The 18917-nt window shown below is 41.4% G+C and overlaps 1 protein-coding gene across 2 annotated transcripts in view; it reads right to left on the bottom strand.

The window, feature by feature from the left end:
- Positions 1 to 18917, bottom strand: part of dock1 (dedicator of cytokinesis 1) — a 480313-nt gene that overhangs the window by 311776 nt on the left and 149620 nt on the right. For both annotated transcript variants that reach the window (XR_014602336.1, XM_084079253.1), the window contains exon 26: positions 311 to 438. Coding sequence is in view for 1 of the 2 variants with exons in the window: in XM_084079253.1 (XP_083935379.1) it covers positions 311 to 438 (128 nt within the window). In the remaining variant the exon portion in view is untranslated. The remainder of the gene's footprint in view (positions 1 to 310; positions 439 to 18917) is intronic.

Below are 18917 nucleotides of genomic sequence, written 5' to 3'. Positions count from 1 at the left end.
GAATTCAAGGGTATTTTTTTAGTTTTTGTCGCATTCCTAAGCCATTAATTTGATGACCAGCGGACCGGTAGGCAGCGGTTCCGGTAGGAGACACAAAGGAGACGCTTTGTGTCTCCTACCTGAACCGCTGCCGATCATCAAATTATTGGCTTAGGAATGTGACAAAAACTAAATAATATTTATTATAATATTTTTGGGGGTGAACTATGCCTTTAAAACCCTAACAGGGGAGGTGAACAGGGACTTTAACGTGCTGCTTACCACATCCTTTCTGTAGAGAACCTCTAGGGTGATGTAAACAGACACTTACCACATCCTTCCTGTAGAGAACCTCCAGGATGTCACTCAGCAGCTGGCAGCAGGCCCTCAGCTCCTCCTGCTTCTCCAGGTGAAACTTCAGCTGCTCCGTCATCAGAGGCAGCAGGATCTCACGGCAGTCTGCAGGGACACATGGACAAGGTTTAATGCATTCATTCAGTCTGCAGGGACACATGGACAAGGTTTAATGCATTCATTCAGTCTGCAGGGACACATGGACAAGGTTTAATGCATTCATTCAGTCTGCAGGGACACATGGACAAGGTTTAATTCATTCATTCAGTCTGCAGGGACACATGACGCACAACCACTTAATGCATTCATTCAGTCTGCAGGGACACATGGACAACCTTTAACCCATTGAGACCTGAAGCCGATTCTACATGTCTCCTAAATCTCAACAGTATTCTGAAAAACCTTTGTTTCTATATCAGTGGTGCTCAATCTTTTTCATGTCAAGGACCCCCAAAATTATATGTATTTGGCCGTGGACCCCCATCAAAATATTTTGTTCCAGGGACCCCCCCAGAAGCAACGATTTGAGTTAAAAATGTTCGCTTTAAATATATATATATTCAAAGATTTTCACACATTTTCAAGATTTTTCAAAAATAGCAGATCTACAAGCTCATAGCGCGGCACTCGGTGCCGCGCTATGAGCTTGTATATCTGCTATTTTTGAATAGCCCAAAGTGTAAAATAATGCTTTTTAGCTCAAATCTAAAAATCAATGGGTTAATGCACTCCCAACCTCTTGTCCTTATTGAAGCCCCCTAACCCTTCCTCTTACATCAGACAAAACCTGAGACCCTTCCCACACGCATGCACATGCAGGCATGCACTTATGTTTTTTATATACTGCTTAAGCCCTATATACTTCTGGCACAACACATAGTGAAAATAGCCAATCTACAAGCATGAAGATTGGTTATTGGGTCAAAATGGGTCATTAGTGTAACTTACTGTACAATCATTTCCCCCAAAAAATCATGTTAATTTTGTGCAACACGTGTCTAATTTTGGAGTTAACCACGTAAACCTCAGCATCTGTATTGTGGGGGGAACTTCACATTCGATGGCATTTAATGTAGAGCGGAAACAGAAAAAAGGGACTATTATAGAGCCCTGAGGGACTCTGCTCAACAATGTATGGGGTTTATTAAGGCATAGAGGAGATGGCAGAACACATTAAGGCTCATTTCACACTGGGGACCCATATACTGTACATTGTAAAATGTAACTCAGGACAGGGTACAAATGTAACAAAATGGACCCTTACAAATGGATAACTTAACGAAGAGGGTTTTACAGTGAATGCACACCCACACGCATCAGGTTAATAACTTCTTTGCAAAGATGTGGTGAATGCGAGCACAGTGGTATTAGTCATCAAAAATAAATGACAGCCAAGGCTCCCAGAAGGCCTCTGAACGGTGACGAGTGCCACGGGTACCACAGGTACTGTCACAATGCTGTCAGTGCCAGCCTGCCATCAAAGAAGAACTTCTCTTAACCCATTGAGACCTGAAGCCGATTCTACATGTCTCCTAAATCCCAACAGTTTTCTGAAAAACGTATGTTTCTATATCAGTGGTGTTCAATCTTTTCAATGTCAAGGACCCCCAAAATGATATGTATTTGGCCGCGGACCCCCATCAAAATATTTTGTTCCAGGGACCCCCAGAAGCAAAGATTTGAGTTAAAAACGTTCGCTTTGAAAATATATATATTCAAAGATTTGCACACATTTTCACGATTTTTCAAAAATAGCAGATCTACAAGCTCATAGCGCGGCACTCGGTGCCGCGCTATGAGCTTGTATATCTGCTATTTTTGAATAGCCAAAGTGTAAAATAAAGCTTTTTAGCTCAAATCTAAAAATGACACAGTTCCAGGTCTTAATGGGTTAAAATATGACTCTTGAAAAAAAGACCTTAAAGCTCAATCCGGAACATTTTTTTTTGCAAATAAAATGTTATTTTGACTAATCGAGAGAATTCTGTGTAACATTCATTGTAGCAGTCCGTTTTACCCTAGTAGCTCTGCTGTTATTACAGCGTTTGTCTATAAGGAAGGAACGCTGAAAAAGAAATGCTGCAGGGTCCCAGTGCTCGAGAATATTTTGGAACGTAACAAGTCATTAATGTATTAACCGTAAAATACAGAAATCGATATATTTCTGGTATATTTCCGGCACCAACTGTATGTCTTTTTGGCACGAGTGTCAGGGGCCGCACCCAGTGTGTATTGCGTAAGGACCGTTGAACCCCTGCCAGCTTCCCAAAGAAGGCACGTTAAACGGACATCTGAGCAAGCCATCTGATCAAGACCTCTGCTGGTAGAATGTCAAAAATACATTTTAAAAAAAAGTAATTTGTTAAAGGTATGACCCAGCACTCCTCTTTCCTTGTTCTGGTCAACATAAAAGTATGAATGCATTGATTATGAATCGAACGGACACGTCTGTGTGGTCAGCAGATCACTATCCTGTGTAAATAAATAAATGCACACAATAACAAAAAACTAATTTCCTTTCCTCCGCCTGTTCAAACGTGAGCAGGTTGACAACGCCATGCCTTCCTCCACCGTCAAATATTTGATTAAAACTACAGAAACATTCAACCAGCCCAGGGAGACTATATGTCTCGTAGCGTTGACATCAAACAGTGAATTTCCATATACTATACCGTCACTGTAACGGGTGGAAACCTTGGGAATGGAATATAGAACCTGTGTTCCAGTTTTTATATTAAAGTCTGTTGATTACTTTTGATGCAGTAATGGTCTTTTTTTTCTTTTTTATCTGTCTTTCTTTCTTTTTAGGTATTAAACAGTTCTTAAAATTCCTTAAATTGTCACTTTCACTGTCACCTGGGGACCCCCCAAAGTTTTGGACATTCTGTATGAGGTTTCCCCCGACAGAGACGATATCCCAGGCCGACCTAATGCTACATGATAATAGCCAATCTACAAGCTCACAACGTTGTGAGCTTGAAGATCGGCATCTTTTTCGCCACACGCCGGCATCATACGACAAGGTTTAAATCGGGCTTAAGGTGGCCAGTCACAAAATCATCATGTTTTTTTATTAAACCTTTTTTTGACTCCTTTCAAGAAAAGTGTGGCTGTGTAGCTGTGTAGCTGTGTGTGTGTGTGTGTGTGTGTGTGTGTGTGTGTGTGTGTGTGTGTGTGCAGCCTGGGGGACACTGATTGCAGTGTGGGTCATTTGACAGATGGGGATCTAGAGGTGAAAGGTGATGTTCTTTCATCCTTCCGGGGCAGAAGGGGGACAGCAGCGGTCAGAGCTGGCCTGATTACTGCCTGTCTACAATGTGCTGGAGGGGGTGGGGGGGGGGGGGGGGGGGGTGGACGGACAGACAGACAGAGGGAGAGATCTGAGAGAGAGAGAGAGAGAGAGACAGAGAGAGAGAGAGGGCGGGGAGATCAGTGAGAGAGAGATGATAAGAGAGAGGAAAGATAGAGATAGGGCGAGAGACAGGGTGAAGAGAGAGGGGGGAGCGATAGAGAGAGAGAGCGATGAAAGAGAGAAGATAGAGAGAGAGAGAGGGGGAGCGAGAGAGAGGAAGGGAAAGAGAGAGTGAGAGAAGATAGAGAGAGGATAGATAGACATAGAGGGGGGAAGAGAGAGAGAGGTTGAATAGAGAGAGAGGGGGGAGAGGGAGAGATGGGGGAGAGAGAGGGAGGGAGGGAGATAGGGAGGGAACGAGATTGATAGAGGAAGGGAGAGAGAGGGAGAGATCAGAGAGAGAGAGAGATGATAGAGAGAGGGTGGAAGAGAGAGAGAGAGAGGGGGACTGAGAGAGATAGAGGAAGGGAGAGAGAGAGGGGGGAGAGGGGGGAGAGAGATCTGAGAGAGAGACGTGGGAAAGAGATAAGGTGGACTTAATGTGGTCCAGCTCTTGCTCAATGAGAACAAGAGTATCTTTCTTGTGGAAGGGATGTCTGTCTGCTGCTTCACACAATGGCTATTGACGGAGAAATTAATGACCCTTCTGGAAAGAATAAAAAGTGGAACGGAACGGTATGGAATGGAGAGGTCAGCCACACTGCAGCTCAGTCTAGCACATCAGTGGACACTGCAGGACTCGCCTCTATCAATGACACCATGAAGTGCAGTCACAAATACAAACAAATACACACCCACACATGTTTGTATTACAAAACTTTTTAGGGTGCAGATTTTATGAAGGATTTTTTTTGTTAAGACCTGGAACGCATCTGAGTCATTTTTTGATTTGAGCTAAAAAAGCATTATTTTAGACATTGGCTATTCAAAAATAGCAGATCTACAAGCTCATAGCGTGGCACCGAGTGCATATATACGTATACAGTATGCTACTGCGTTTTACAAGAAGTTCAGATTATTATTATATAATAATATCACTATTATTACTATTATTAGGCCTACAACCTTTTGTCATGCTGAATTTTGAAAAACAAAAACAATACATTTCATCCTCACTAATCATTCATTCACTGGATAATGACGTCGGCTAGCTGATTGCAAAGCTATGCATGCGTTATCCCATTCGTGCTCCCTGTGTACCCCAGCCAGGCAGGGTGCTGGGTGCTGTGAGGCCATGGTGAAGGTCCTGGATGAGGCATGGTAGTATCTCATGTTCCTTCCGTTTAGATGGCAACGGCAAAAGAGAAACCCCCCTTTCCAGAGTGGAAATCTTTGAAAACACACCGCCTCGCGTCTCCATGTACTGTAAACAGGCAATACGGGGGAACCGCAAAACTGGCTTCCCGGTGTGGAAGGACCTTTACTCACACTCATACTCAGTGTTAAAACTCTGAGATAACACTGAGGAATTGACTGTGTAACAAGTCCTGTCACCTAGGAACAACAGGACAGAAAATTACATTTTGTTTCTCAAAGCAACATTAGGATATGAAACAGCGATTTGTCTGGAGTACTTCTCAACTGAAGGACAGATATTCGGCATCATCGGCTTCGACTGAACGACCTGGTGTTTTGGTACTCCAGCAACACGCCGTAATCACGATCGACCTCATTAGCGCCTCGCCCCGGTTCGGAAGAAAAGCTATTGAATGTAGAAGGGGCCGGCGTGTGGCCGGGCTGCTCATTAGTATGGATCTGATGCCAGCGATGGCATCAGATCCATACTACTTGAGTAAAAGTAGCAATACCACAATATAAGAATACTCAAGTACAAGTAAAACGCTTACATTTATAATCTGACTTGAGTAAAACTACTACATTTGTATTGTCGTCAAAATATACTTACAGTACCAAAGTAAAAGTACGCAAATTCTTCAAAATAATATCAAGCTCACGATCGCGACGTGTTGTGAGCTTGTAGATCAGCTATTTTCAAATAGCCGAAGTATAAAATAAGCTGTAATAATAATCTAAATCTGCAGAGTAACTATAGTAACTACAGCTGTCAAATAATTGTAGTGGAGAACAAAGTACAATATTTGCCTTTGAGATGTAGGGGAGTAGAAATATAACGTATTGAAAAATGGACACGCTCAAGTAAAGCAAAGAATACCTCAATATTGTACTCAAGTATAGTACTTGGTTACTTTTCACCGCCGGTCGTTACTATGGATGTGATGTAGTAATTACACAGCAGGCCACTGGTGCATGATGCACTGCTGACCAACATGTTGATTACTCGTTCTCAAAGCCGTCACAACACTTCCACGCTCGCTGATGTTTCCCACGCACCGCCGCCATTCGTGCAAAGAACAGCGGTACCGACAACACCACGTCGTTATATATATTTATATCCGCTGGGATATAAATATATACATACAGTATACTGTATACTTGGTTGATCGGGTTCCCCCAGGGCTACATCCTTTGCCTATACTCCTTTGTTCGTTCTAAATCCCGAAAACAGACAATCTTCAAGCTCACAACGTGTTGGATCAGCTATTTTTTGCAGAATGTTTGACCCTGGAATAGGGTGTTAACAAAGATATTAACTACCTTTTTCCTCCTTTGTTAAAAAAACTAAAAATAAATCCTGTCTACACGAGCATGTTCATAAACAAATATCCGTCCACATTAACCCATTAAGACCTGGAACTGTGTCATTTTTAGATTTGAGCTAAAAAGCATTATTTTACACTTTGGGCTATTCAAAAATAGCAGATATACAAGCTCATAGCGCGGCACCGAGTGCCGCGCTACGAGCTTGTAGATCTGCTATTTTTGAAAAATCGTGAAAATGTGTGCAAATCTTCTGAATATATATATTTAAAAAAAAACACTTTTAACTCAAATCTTTGCTTCTGGGGGTCCCTGGAACAAAATATTTTGATGGGGGTCCGCGGCCAAATACATATAATTTTGGGGGTCCTTGACATGAAAAAGATTGAGCACCACTGATGTAGAAACATACGTTTTTCAGAAAACTGTTGAGATTTAGGAGACATGTAGAATCGACTTCAGGTCTCAATGGGTTAAAAAAAACTAAAATAAATCCTGTCTACACGAGCATGTTCATAAACAAATATCCGTCCACATTAAAACGCCAAAAACACAGCTGTCATCGCAAGACTGTCTACTGACAGCCTGTCAACAAGCAAGCTGGCAATGACAGGCAGCCCATACAGTCCGCTCATGTGCTCTTTAGATACCTCAACAAGATACGATGTGCACATCTGAAAACAAGATAACAATGTGTATTATGTGCCGCGCTATGAGCTTCCCGAAACCATGCAAAAAAAAACTGTGGCAAAGATTTGGCAGCCCTCCTACAGTGACTCTGAGGACCCCCCCTAGGGGTCCCGGACCCCCTGTTGAAGGACGTGCACAGCGAGAGGTTCGTCTAACTAGATGCGCGGCCCTCAGCATGGCGTAGTGAGCTACTGGTCTCTATTCACTCTCTCATCAATATGCATTGAATATATTTGCCCATGGCAGTTTTTTTTTTCTTTTTTTTCTGCAGGCTGCACAATGATTAACCCATTAAGACCTGGAACTGTGTCATTTTTAGACTTGAGCTAAAAAGCATTATTTTACACTTTGGGCTATTCAAAAATAGCAGATATACAAGCTCATAGCGCGGCACCGAATGCCGCGCTATGAGCTTGTATATCTGCTATTTTTGAAAAATCGTGAAAATGTGTGCAAATCTTTGAATATATATATTTATAAAGCGAACATTTTTAACTCAAATTGTTGCTTCTGGGGGGTCCCTGGAACAAAATATTTTGATGGGGGTCCGCGGCCAAATACATATACATTTTGGGGGTCCTTGACATGAAAAATATTGAGCACCACTGATATAGAAACAGACGTTTTTCAGAAAACTGTTGAGATTTAGGAGACATGTAGAATCGGCTTCAGGTCTCAATGGGTTAACATAGAAGGCGTCTTTTTATGTAAAATCACATATTAAAAGTGTTACTTTGGACAATAACCATATAACCCCTATTTCACCAGCCCCTCCCCCCTAGTTCCCTCCGTGTTTTGAAAGTGAATGTATGGATGTGGATGTGGATCCTCCCATGAAATTTAGAATGTAACACATTTGGATTGTTCTGTCTTCTTATGGTTGCATATTAAAGGGATAGCTCACCAGAAAAAATGCCTTTTTTTCCTATCGATTAGTCACCCCATGGAGACTTGAATTCATGGATATTTGTTAGTTTTTGTGGCATTCCTAAGCCAATAATTTGATCACCAGCGGACCGGTAGGCAGCGGTTTTGGTAGGAGATACAAAGGAGACTTGCTGCATAGCGCAACCGCTGCCGGTCATCAAATTATTGTCTTAGGAATGTGACAAAAAGAAAAAAATATCCATGAATTCAAGTCTCCATGGGGTGACTAATCGAAAAAAATGTCATTTTGAGGGAGAAATATCCCTTTAATGTGTCATCTTCACTCTTGTAAACCAGCCCTATGTTATACGTTGTCATGCGGTGGGAAAAAAAGAAAAGATGTACAAGCTCACAATGCATCGTGAGCTTGTACTGTAGATATGCCTTTTTTTAAAACATTCTCACCTATAATGACATGCCCAAAATAGGGATGCCAGGTTGTAAGTGGTTAACCCATTAAGACCTGGAACTGTGTCATTTTTAGATTTGAGCTAAAAAGCTTTATTTTACACTTTGGCTATTCAAAAATAGCAGATATACAAGCTCATAGATCTGCTATTTTTGAAAAATCGTGAAAATGTGTGCAAATCTTATGAAAATATATAGTTTTAAAGCGAACATTTTTAACTCAAATCGTTGCCTCTGGGGGGTCCCTGGAACAAAATATTTTGCTGGGGGTCCTCGGCAAAATACATATAATTGTGGGGGTCCTTGACATGAAAAAGATTGAGCACCACTGATATAGAAACATACGTTTTTCAGAATACTGAGATTTAGGAGACATAGAGAATCGGCTTCAGGTCTCAATGGGTTCAGGTCTCAATGTAATGGGAGAGAGAGCGCGATTGGAGGCATATAAATCACTTGCAAATGGGGCTCATCGGAAGAGAACACAATGATGTCGGCTGCTCCCCTGGCCTGTGTTAAAGGGGGGGCGAATCACTGTAGCATCCACAATCTGTTTGCGCTCAAAGTTTGAGGAGAGCGCCTCGTGGCCCCACTCGATAGTTCCAGTCTGCTTCCCCCCGGGCCCACCCACTACCCACCAACCGTTTACTGGAGCTGCATGTGGGTGTGGGTTAGAGGAGCAGGGATTGATTTTACACCTTTTATGTTTCAAGGACCCCCCGTTTGGTAAATGCTGCATTTATACAGTGCCTTTATCCAAGGCGCTTTACAGTGTGCCCACCACACATCAGTGTTGATTTTGACAGCAAATTTTGATTTAGTCTTAGTCATAGTCTTTTGAATAACATTCCATTTAGTTTTAGTCATATTTTAGTCATCTGAAATGTTTAACTGTAAGTCTAGTTTTAGTCGAATAAATATAAATATCACAAGATTATAGTCGACTGAATCTACAGTTGATTTAGTCGACTAAAATGTATTTTGGCGGTGCCTTGATGGCGTCGTAATGGCTGGTTTTACACTTGGTTGCATGCTGAAAATAGCCGATCTACAAGCTCACAACGCGTCGCAGCGCAACGCGTTGTGAGCTTGTAGATCTGCTATTTTCAGAGCGCAACACCCGAGCGCAACCAAACATAAAATGACTTGTCTTTTAGTTCTACAGGATCTCTGCTCCACTAGTCACTCACTAACATTTTATTTGTTGACTTTGTCTATTTTTTATTTGTTGACGAAATTGTCAATATATTTAGTCTTAGTTTTTAGTCATCATAGCTTAGTTTTTATTTAGTTTATATTTAGTTCTCGTCAGTGAAAAAAGGTAGTCGACGAACATTTTTCGTCATAAGTTTTAGTCAACGAAATCAACACTGCCACACATGCACCCGCACATGTGATATGCATTACGCCACAGACACCCCAGTTCTTAACATTTTCTATCTCTGGGTAGACCTCAATGTAAAATATGCAGTGTTCATTTAACTCACAAATGGAATCAAATGAACCCGTAAGGGTCCAACTTTCAGAGTTAGAGACCTGTGGTGTTAAGAGTGCAAACACGGAGGTTCCGGTGACGTCATGGCCAAGACAGACGCCTGAATCACGAGCTCCGCCAAGCCCTATTAAAATAGGCCCAAAAACTATGTAAAAACTAACAAATGATGAAGGAAATGTATTGACATGGTCGTTAAAGAATGTCGGGAGGCAAGAAACTGATAAAGAAGAATCCTAGCAGTGGAAATACGGAAGAGAAAGAACAGCGTCCAAACACAAGGCAGCTAAAGCTAACCCAGCTAAAGCTAACAGGGCAAACACAAGCCATGGCATCCGACAGTACCGGGGAGGAATCTGAACTGCTAACCGAGATAAGAAAGCTCCGACAAGAGAATTGTGACTTTTATAAGGACACGAAAACCTCTCTGAACAGACTGGAGGCCTCCATGACTGAAATAAAACAACGGATGGATAAGTTGGACGAGAGGGTCACCGTAGCAGAACAAAGAGTTAGCGATACAGAGGAGAGAGGCATGCTGCACGACAGAGCGTTAGCCTACCTGCTAAAGAGGGAGGCTAGCTTGGCTTCTAAATGTGACTCTTTGGAGAATAACCTACGTCGTCATAATTTACGTCTGTACGGAGTAAAAGAAGGGGTAGAAAAGGATGATATGCCAGGCTTTATTGCGAATTTCCTGATTGCTAATTTGGATTTGGAAGAAGAGCTAAACGTACGGGTGGTTAGAGCTCACCGCTCGGCAGGCCCCAAACCGCGGGACCCGTCTGCTACACCGAGATCCATAATTGTGCGATTCCTAGACCAAGGGGTGAAACAGACAATCTTACAACAAGCGTGGTCACAAGGAAACATTGAATGTGAGGGGAAGAGAGTCGTTTTTGATAATGATTACTCACACAGTCTACAAAAGAAGAGGAAAAGTGTGTGGGAAGTGATTAAAAAACTAAAAGACTATAACATTAAAGCCAAAACGATCTATCCGGCCCAAATAAAGATCTTTTTGGACACCGGAGAGAAGGTCTTTCCCTCACTACTGGATGCGCAAGCCACGCTGGAGAAGATTGGAATTAACATCGACGTGGAAGAACGAGAGCTACTCGACAGAGTGCTGCTGCCTCGGGACGGCTGGAAGACGCAAGGAGAGAAAAAGAAAGGCAGAGAGCTGAATCTGGAAGACGTTGAATACCTCATCCGTGAAGACACAGGCGGACAATGAAAGTAACAAACAACACTGTATCTCAACTGCACATCTACAAGAAAAAAAGGGACCGTGAGTTAACTGACGAAACTGAATCTCAACCGTGAACGTCTAGGAGGACAGTAAGTTATCTGATCGGACACTGATAAAGTTGAAACATTTGTTAGTATTATGAGGACTTAAATGAAAAATTATGTACTGGGCACTGTTTAGCTTAGGATATTGGGGTGGGGGGAATGCTCTGCTTCTTTGGGGGGGGGGGGGGGGGGGGGGGTAGGCAGGCAGATGAAAGTGCATTTACACTGAAGTTTGACTTTAAGGTTGTTTCTTTTTTATTTTTATTATTATGTGTGCATATGTGAAGGCATATAATGGGTATGTGGAAAAGTATGTATATATACTATTTTAGTTTTAATTACATCTGTATCTGCCGGGTTGAGGGGGCCTAATATAAGTATGTTTAGTCTAAGGTTTGTTTATACTCTGGCCTCTCAGTGGGGGAGGGAGGGTGGTAGGGGAGATAATAGAGAGCAACTGAAGAGCATACAACAATTGAGTTTGAGTTTTAGGTCTCATTTAGGGTTGGGGGGGAGGGGGGGTGGCTGGCAGAGGAAAGTGTGTTTATATTGAAGTCTGACTTCGTGGTTATCCTATTATTTTATCTGTTTATTCGTAATTCCTAACATTTTTGTACCTGCCAAAATCGGGGGGGGGGGGGTGCAGGTGAGGGGGTGAATATATTTCAGAGGGGCTTCAAGGCTATTTTACTTTCTTTATCTCGATAATTGATCACTTCTATGGTTTGTACAAGTGGGGAAGGGTTTGAAGGGAGAGGGCCCATTCGGGCCCCATATGGGTTACTGGAGTAACATGGGGTTGCTGGAGTAACATGGGGTCCAGTGCGGGTATCTTTTTTTGTTTTGTACTATGGTGTGGGGGGTGGTTGATCGGGGGGCCCATGCGTGTCGTGGCCTGGTGCGTTGTGGGCCCTCCGGTCCGCCTTTCTCGGCTGGAACCTTACCAGTTATTCGGATGGTGGGGTCTGGGCGGCTATTTAATATTATTATTATTATTATTATTATTTTTTCTCTCTCTCTTTCCTAACTTTCAATTTATAGTTTGTGTATAAGGGGAGACAGATGAGGGAGTGCTCATACCGAAGCATGGCTTTGAAGCTATTTTATTATTTTTATTCTTATATATCTTATCATCTCTATACCTGCCGGGTAAAGGGGGGGGGGGGTGGGGACCTATACATTTAGTTGAATTTGGAGCTTGCTAGGGTTGTCCCTTCCACAGGGAGGGGGGAGGGGGTGGGAGGGAGTAGTGCGTTCCTCTTTTCTCCTAATTTACACTTGATCTGAAGGGGCTATGGTGGGAGGGGAGGGTGGAAGCATGCTCTAAGAGCAATGCAAACTAAGCAACGAGACGAGGAGGACATCGGGTGGAGTTCCGTTGCATCTGCACTTTGTGCAACCTTTTCAGGGGGTGACAGCCCTCTGCCCAGGACGCTCTGTGGGTGGTTTTTGTTGTGTGTTTTAGGTTTTTGGAAGGAGCGTCCTATGGGTTTTTGTGAGGCCTTCTATTTCAAGAGGCCTTTTCTCTGTGTTTGGTGTTTTTGTTTTATGTTTTTCGGCAAACTTTTAAAGACAGGACAGATACTTGGAACTAACCTTATTTTTTATGCATGGCAACGCAACATGGATGGATATGTAGGGGAATATGTAGAGTATATCGGGGTGTCAATTAGGTTGAAAAAGACAAAACATGAGTGATTTGAATTTTATTACGTACAATGTAAAAGGGATTAATAACCCCATAAAAAGAAAGAAAATTATAAATCAGCTGAAGAGACTAAATTGTTCAATAGCGTTGCTACAGGAGACACATTTAGACGACAAAGAGCACCAAAAACTAAAAAGGGAATGGGTTGGACAGGTCTTTAGTGCATCATATGATAAAGGCAAAAAAAGGGGAGTGGCGATACTGTGTCATAAGGCGGTGTGTTTTGTACCAGAAAAAATATATGATGATAAGAAAGGTCGGGTTATTTTGGTGGTTGGTACAATAGGGGACATATATCTGACTATTTTGAATTTATATGCCCCAAACGAAGAAGACCCCAGCTTCTTCAGGGAGGTTGCGTCACTGCTAGCTGATAATGCGAAAGGAATGATTATTTCGGGAGGCGACTACAACGCAGTTGTGAATCAGCAGATTGATAAGAAGCCATCCGTGGTCAGCCCAAAATCACTGAAAACAACAGCTTTGTGTGGCATGATTGAGGAATTGGGGTTAGTAGACATCTGGCGACTGAAACATCCTAGGGAAAGGGATTTTACTTTCTTTTCCAGGGTACATGGTAGTCACTCCCGTATAGACATGTTTTGTGTCTCTAAACAGGATGCACATAAAATAACGAGCTGCCATATTGAACCCATAACTATCTCAGACCACAGCCCAGTGGTGATGTCGGTGAATGTGGATTCAGGTACACGCCCCAGATATTGGAGACTTAATGTTTCATTATTGAACAATCCAGAGGTGGTTCAAAAAATTAAAGAGGAAATACAAAACTACCTGGAACTAAATGATAATGGGGAAGTCTCCCCGTCCATTTTGTGGGGGGCGGCGAAGGCGGTAATAAGAGGTAAAATAATAGCCCTTTCTTCGGGCCTAAAAAAGGAAAGAGAGAAAAAACAAGTACAATTGGAAAATAGTATTAAAAAACTGGAAAGGGAACATAAAAATTCAGGCAGCAAGAAGGTTTTGGGGACGCTTGACCAACAAAGAAGGGAGCTTAACGACTTACTGACATATAAGGCAGAAGGTGCATTACGATTCACAAGTCAAAAATATTATGAAGCAGGTAATAGGGCAAGCCGCTTATTAGCATTTCAATTACGTAAGGCACAGGCAGGAAGGACAGTGTCAAAGGTGGTGGACCCGGGTTCAAACAAGATGGTCTCGCATCCTAATGATATCGCAAAAGCTTTTTCCACATTTTACAAAAAATTATATGAATCCCCTTTGGTTGAGAATAAGGAGGATAAAATTAGAGCTCTTATGGAAAAAATTAATTTGCCCAAATTAAGCGAAGAAGACTCACAATTTATGGTAGACCCAATCTCAATGGAGGAAATTGAAGAAGTAATAAAAACATTAAAAAATAATAAGTCTCCCGGGGTAGACGGATACTCAGGGGAATTTTACAAATGTTTTGGGAAAGAGCTCATCCCTCTTTTACAGAGAGTATTTAACTATGCTCTTGGAGGAAAGGACCCCCCTAAAAGTTGGTCAGAAGCTATCATTACTGTGATCCATAAGGAAGGAAAGGACCCTACTCTCTGTGCCTCATATAGGCCTATAAGCCTGTTATGCAATGATGTGAAGATATTGAGCTCTATCATGGCTAAGAGAATACAGAAGTGCATTACCAAGATAATTAACCCTGATCAGACAGGCTTCATGCCCGGACGACAGGGAATACATAATATTAGGAGAACTCTGAATATAATGTCTATAGCTCGGAAGAGTAAACAAACGTCAATGCTGCTTAGTCTAGATGCGGAGAAAGCGTTTGACAGGCTAGATTGGTTGTACTTGGAACATGCTTTGGAAAAAATGGGATTTCATTCAATTTTTATTGACTGGATTAAGGTTCTGTATTCTGCTCCAGTATCCAAAGTTAGAGTTAACGGTTATACATCTGACCAATTTGGGCTGAGCAGAGGCGCAAGACAGGGTTGCCCACTGTCTCCGTTGCTGTTTGCGATAAATATAGAAGTATTAGCGGAATTAATAAGGGGAAATCCTAACATATCCGGGATATCAAACGGATCTAATCCACATGTCATATCGTTATATGCAGATGATGTCATTTTGTATGTCAGTGACCCTTCAAAGTCCATCCCAATAGTCATGGACTGCCTGAATGAGTTTGGGATAGTGTCGGGTTACAAGGTCAATGAAGCAAAATCGGAGGCTATGATGCTGGTCGGGGAGTTTCCATCTCATCTGGTGGGGAAGGTTTCATTTAATTGGTCGCCCCATGGTTTCAAATATTTAGGAATAAAAATAACGTCAGACACCTCAAATTTATATAAAGCAAATTATGGTAAATTAATAGATCAATTAAAATTAGATTTGGCACGGTGGCAGATTCTCCCGCTTTCACTAATTGGTAGAATCGAGACAGTCAGGATGAATATTCTCCCCAGACTGTTGTTTCTTTTCCAGGCTTTGCCTGTCTGGATTCCGGCCTCGGTGTTTAAGTCATTAGATAAGATGATGTCGGCTTTCATATGGCAAAAGAGGAAACCAAGGATCAAATGGAAAATGCTAGGCTATCCAAAAAATCAAGGGGGGCTTAATCTTCCAAATTTAAGACATTATTACTGGGCGGCTCAATTAAGTGGATTGGTAGAATGGATAAGACAAGATAAAGATACAAATTGGCTAGATTTGGAAAGCAATTCATGTCCACAGGTACCTCTTGAGTCATTGCCTTCTCTGGAGCTTAAAAAATGGAAAAATCTCAAGTTAAATAATGAATGGATGAGCTGTACGTATAAAGTCTGGTCCTTGGTCAGGAAGAAATTGAAGCTGTCTCTATCAATATCAAGAGCCACTAGAATAGACAGGAATGAGGATTTTCTACCAAGTAAACTGGACTCGGGTTTTAGAGTGTGGACAGAGAAAGGTCTTGTTACAATTCATCAGTTGCTTGAGGGGGATTCCATTAAATCATTTAAGCAGTTGCAGGATAAATTTGGTTTGGATACTAAGGACTTTTACAAATACTTGCAGGTGAGAAGCTATCTGCTGTCACATAAGGATTGGGAGATTGTGAGACAACCGCCAACCCCTTTGGAACTGTTTTTAATTAGGATAACGGAGGAAAAAAAAGGGAGAAAAATTGTATCTCAAATATATAGCTGTTTGCAGTCCATAGTTTCAGGGAACACATTAGAGATTAAATCGAAATGGGAACTGGAAATGACAGTGATAATAGAAGATGAGGAATGGGAAAGGGCTTGTGAAGAAGGTCACAAAATCACAAACAGCCCATTGTGGAAAGAATTCAATTGGAAAACCAAAATGAGATATTTCAGAACCCCCCTCATGGTATCCAAATTTGATGTAAATACAACAGAATTATGTTGGAGGGACTGCAAACAGATTGGGGACCATACCCATGTGTTCTGGGATTGCCCCAAATTGGACAGTTACTGGAAGGGAATAAGCTCGGAAGTTGGTGCTATTCTTAATATAGATCTACCTTTGGACCCAAAAATATATATTATCGGTGTGGTTCCGGAGGGGTTGGCTAACATACAGACGGTTTATATCCTACATATCCTTTTGTTGATTGCTAGAAAAATGATTACCTTATCCTGGTTGAAACCTCTACCACCTACGATCAGCCAATGGCGTGAGAGGATATTGAAAATGTATACTATGGAAAAAATTACTGCCATGCTTCAGATGAAGTACGATGTGTTTCTGAAAAGATGGGCCCCAGTTATAGGGTACTTAAATTTGCCTATATGAAAGTATATGTTACCATGTATGTGTTCTTATGTGTCATGAAAATGTTTGTGTTGTAACTAGTTATATTTTTCCAAGTAAATGTCCTGATATTTAAAACCGATTTGATTTGTAATCTGTAATCTGCCGAATTGTCCTGTTTGTCTTTCTTTTCTGTTGTGTTTTTCTGTTGTGTCTTTTTCTTTACGTGTTTTTTTTATTTTTTTTTATTTTAGTTTATTTGCTTAAAAGTAAATGTACAATGTAAATGCTCTGCAGAAAAGCAAATAAACGCCTTTGTTCAAAAAAAAAAAAGAGTGCAAACACACTTGTGTCTATTCATGCGTGTGCAGAAATCGGCATGTCATAACCTGTGTTCTTTTATTCATGTATTTGCGTGCGTGTATGTGTATGTGTGTGTGTGTGTGTGTGTGTGTGTGTGTGTGTGTGTACTGTGGATGCACATAATTTATGTGCACACATGTATGACTCCTCATGCATGATGCGCACAAATCTGCTCATTTGTGTGTGTGTGTGTGTGTGTGTGTGTGTGTGTGTGTGTGTGTGTGTGTGTGTGTGTGTGTGTGTGTGTGTGTGTGTGTGTGTGTGTGTGCGCGCACACGCGCGTGTGGAGTTGGTGCACATGGAGTAAGGATTGGCAATGTAGCAAAACACAAGGTATTAACCCATTAAGACCTGATGCCAATTCTAAACATGTTTTCTAATTCCTAACAGTTTTCTGAAAAAAACTGTTTCTATATATCAGTGTTGCAAACTTCTTCATGTCAAGGACCCCCCGAAATTATATGTATTTGGCCACCGACCCCTCATCTCAAAATATTTAGTTTCAGGGACCTCCAGAAACAAATATTTGAGTTAAATATGTCCGCTTTAAAAAAGATATTATTAAAAGAGTTTTGCGAGATTTTTCAAAAATAGCAGATCTACAAGCTTGTACGTAGCACGGCACAAGTGACGTGCTATGAGCTTGTAGATCTGCTATTTTTTTAATAGCCAAAGTATAAAATAATGGTTAAAGTCAGAGGCTTTCCCGGTTTTAATGTTTTAAGCACTCCACAACAATGCCAGACATCCCTCAGATAGATTTTATTTTGTTTTCAAGCCCTGGGAAAATAAATCACAAAATGGCGCGCGCACACACGCACACACACACACACACACACACGCACGCACGCACGCACACGCACGCACACACACACACACACACACACACACACACACACACACACACACACACACACACACACACACACACACACACACACACACACACACACACACACAAACACCCCCTCTGACTGGTGGGCAGGCAGCTTAGCTCTCGCCATCCCTCAGCAGCCAAACTATTTGTGTGCAGACATGGCTGTCGTTTCGTATCATCGCTAGCCGATGCACTTAGTTTCCAGGGGGCTGCTTGCTCCAGCTGTGCATAGATTAGAACCCAGCCTTAGTTGTGTTGTAGCGTATATATAGCTGTCTGTCTAACTGTGTAACTCTGTGATTCTCAACCTGTGGGACGAGGCCCAATGATAGGCTGTGAGGATAAGTGGACGGCCAACTAATTGGCAGTGGTGGGAAAAGTACTCAACTGTTTTACTTAAAGTAAAAGTATCAATACTGCAATGTAGAAGTACTCTGTTACAAGTAAAAGTCCAGAATAAAAAATTGACTTGAGTAAAAGTACAAAAGTATTGGTATCAAAATATACTTAAAGTACCAAAAGTAAAAGTACTAAAATGTTTGAAAATAGCAGATCTACAAGCTCACAACGCGTCGCATCGTGAGCTTGTAGATCGGCTATTTTCAAATAGCCTTGGTATAAATAGGGCTAAAGTGGTTAATGTATGTTTTATAATGTAATCATTTATATCTGCAAAGTAACTAGTAAGTAAAGTTTTCAAATAATTGTAGTGGAGTAAAAGTACAATATGTGCCTCTGAGATGTAGTGGAATAGAAGTAAAAGCATTGAACATTGGACATACTCCAGTAAAGTAAAAGTCCCTAAAAATTTTACTTGAGTATAGTACTTGAGTAAATGTACTAGTTACTTTACACCACTGCTAATTGGCAAAATAGTACTCTCTCTATATATTATTATGCGTTTATAAGACATCACATATTGATGAACATTACTTTAAAAATGTATTGTAAATACACCGGAAGAATGCTAATTTACATAATAAAAAAAAATCATGTTAAAACATGTCATGTTATTTTTTTCCACGTTAGAAAAATTAACTATGAACTACATTACTTAGGCAAGCCATTGACCATGAAAAAACATAATGGCCTTGTGATAATATTAATCATGTTAAAATGTGAATTC

This window comes from Gymnoscopelus microlampas (assembly GCF_963454915.1).
Source record: "Gymnoscopelus microlampas genome assembly, chromosome: 14".
Lineage (NCBI taxonomy): Eukaryota > Metazoa > Chordata > Actinopteri > Myctophiformes > Myctophidae > Gymnoscopelus > Gymnoscopelus microlampas.
This window is presented reverse-complemented; position numbering and strand designations above follow the sequence as displayed.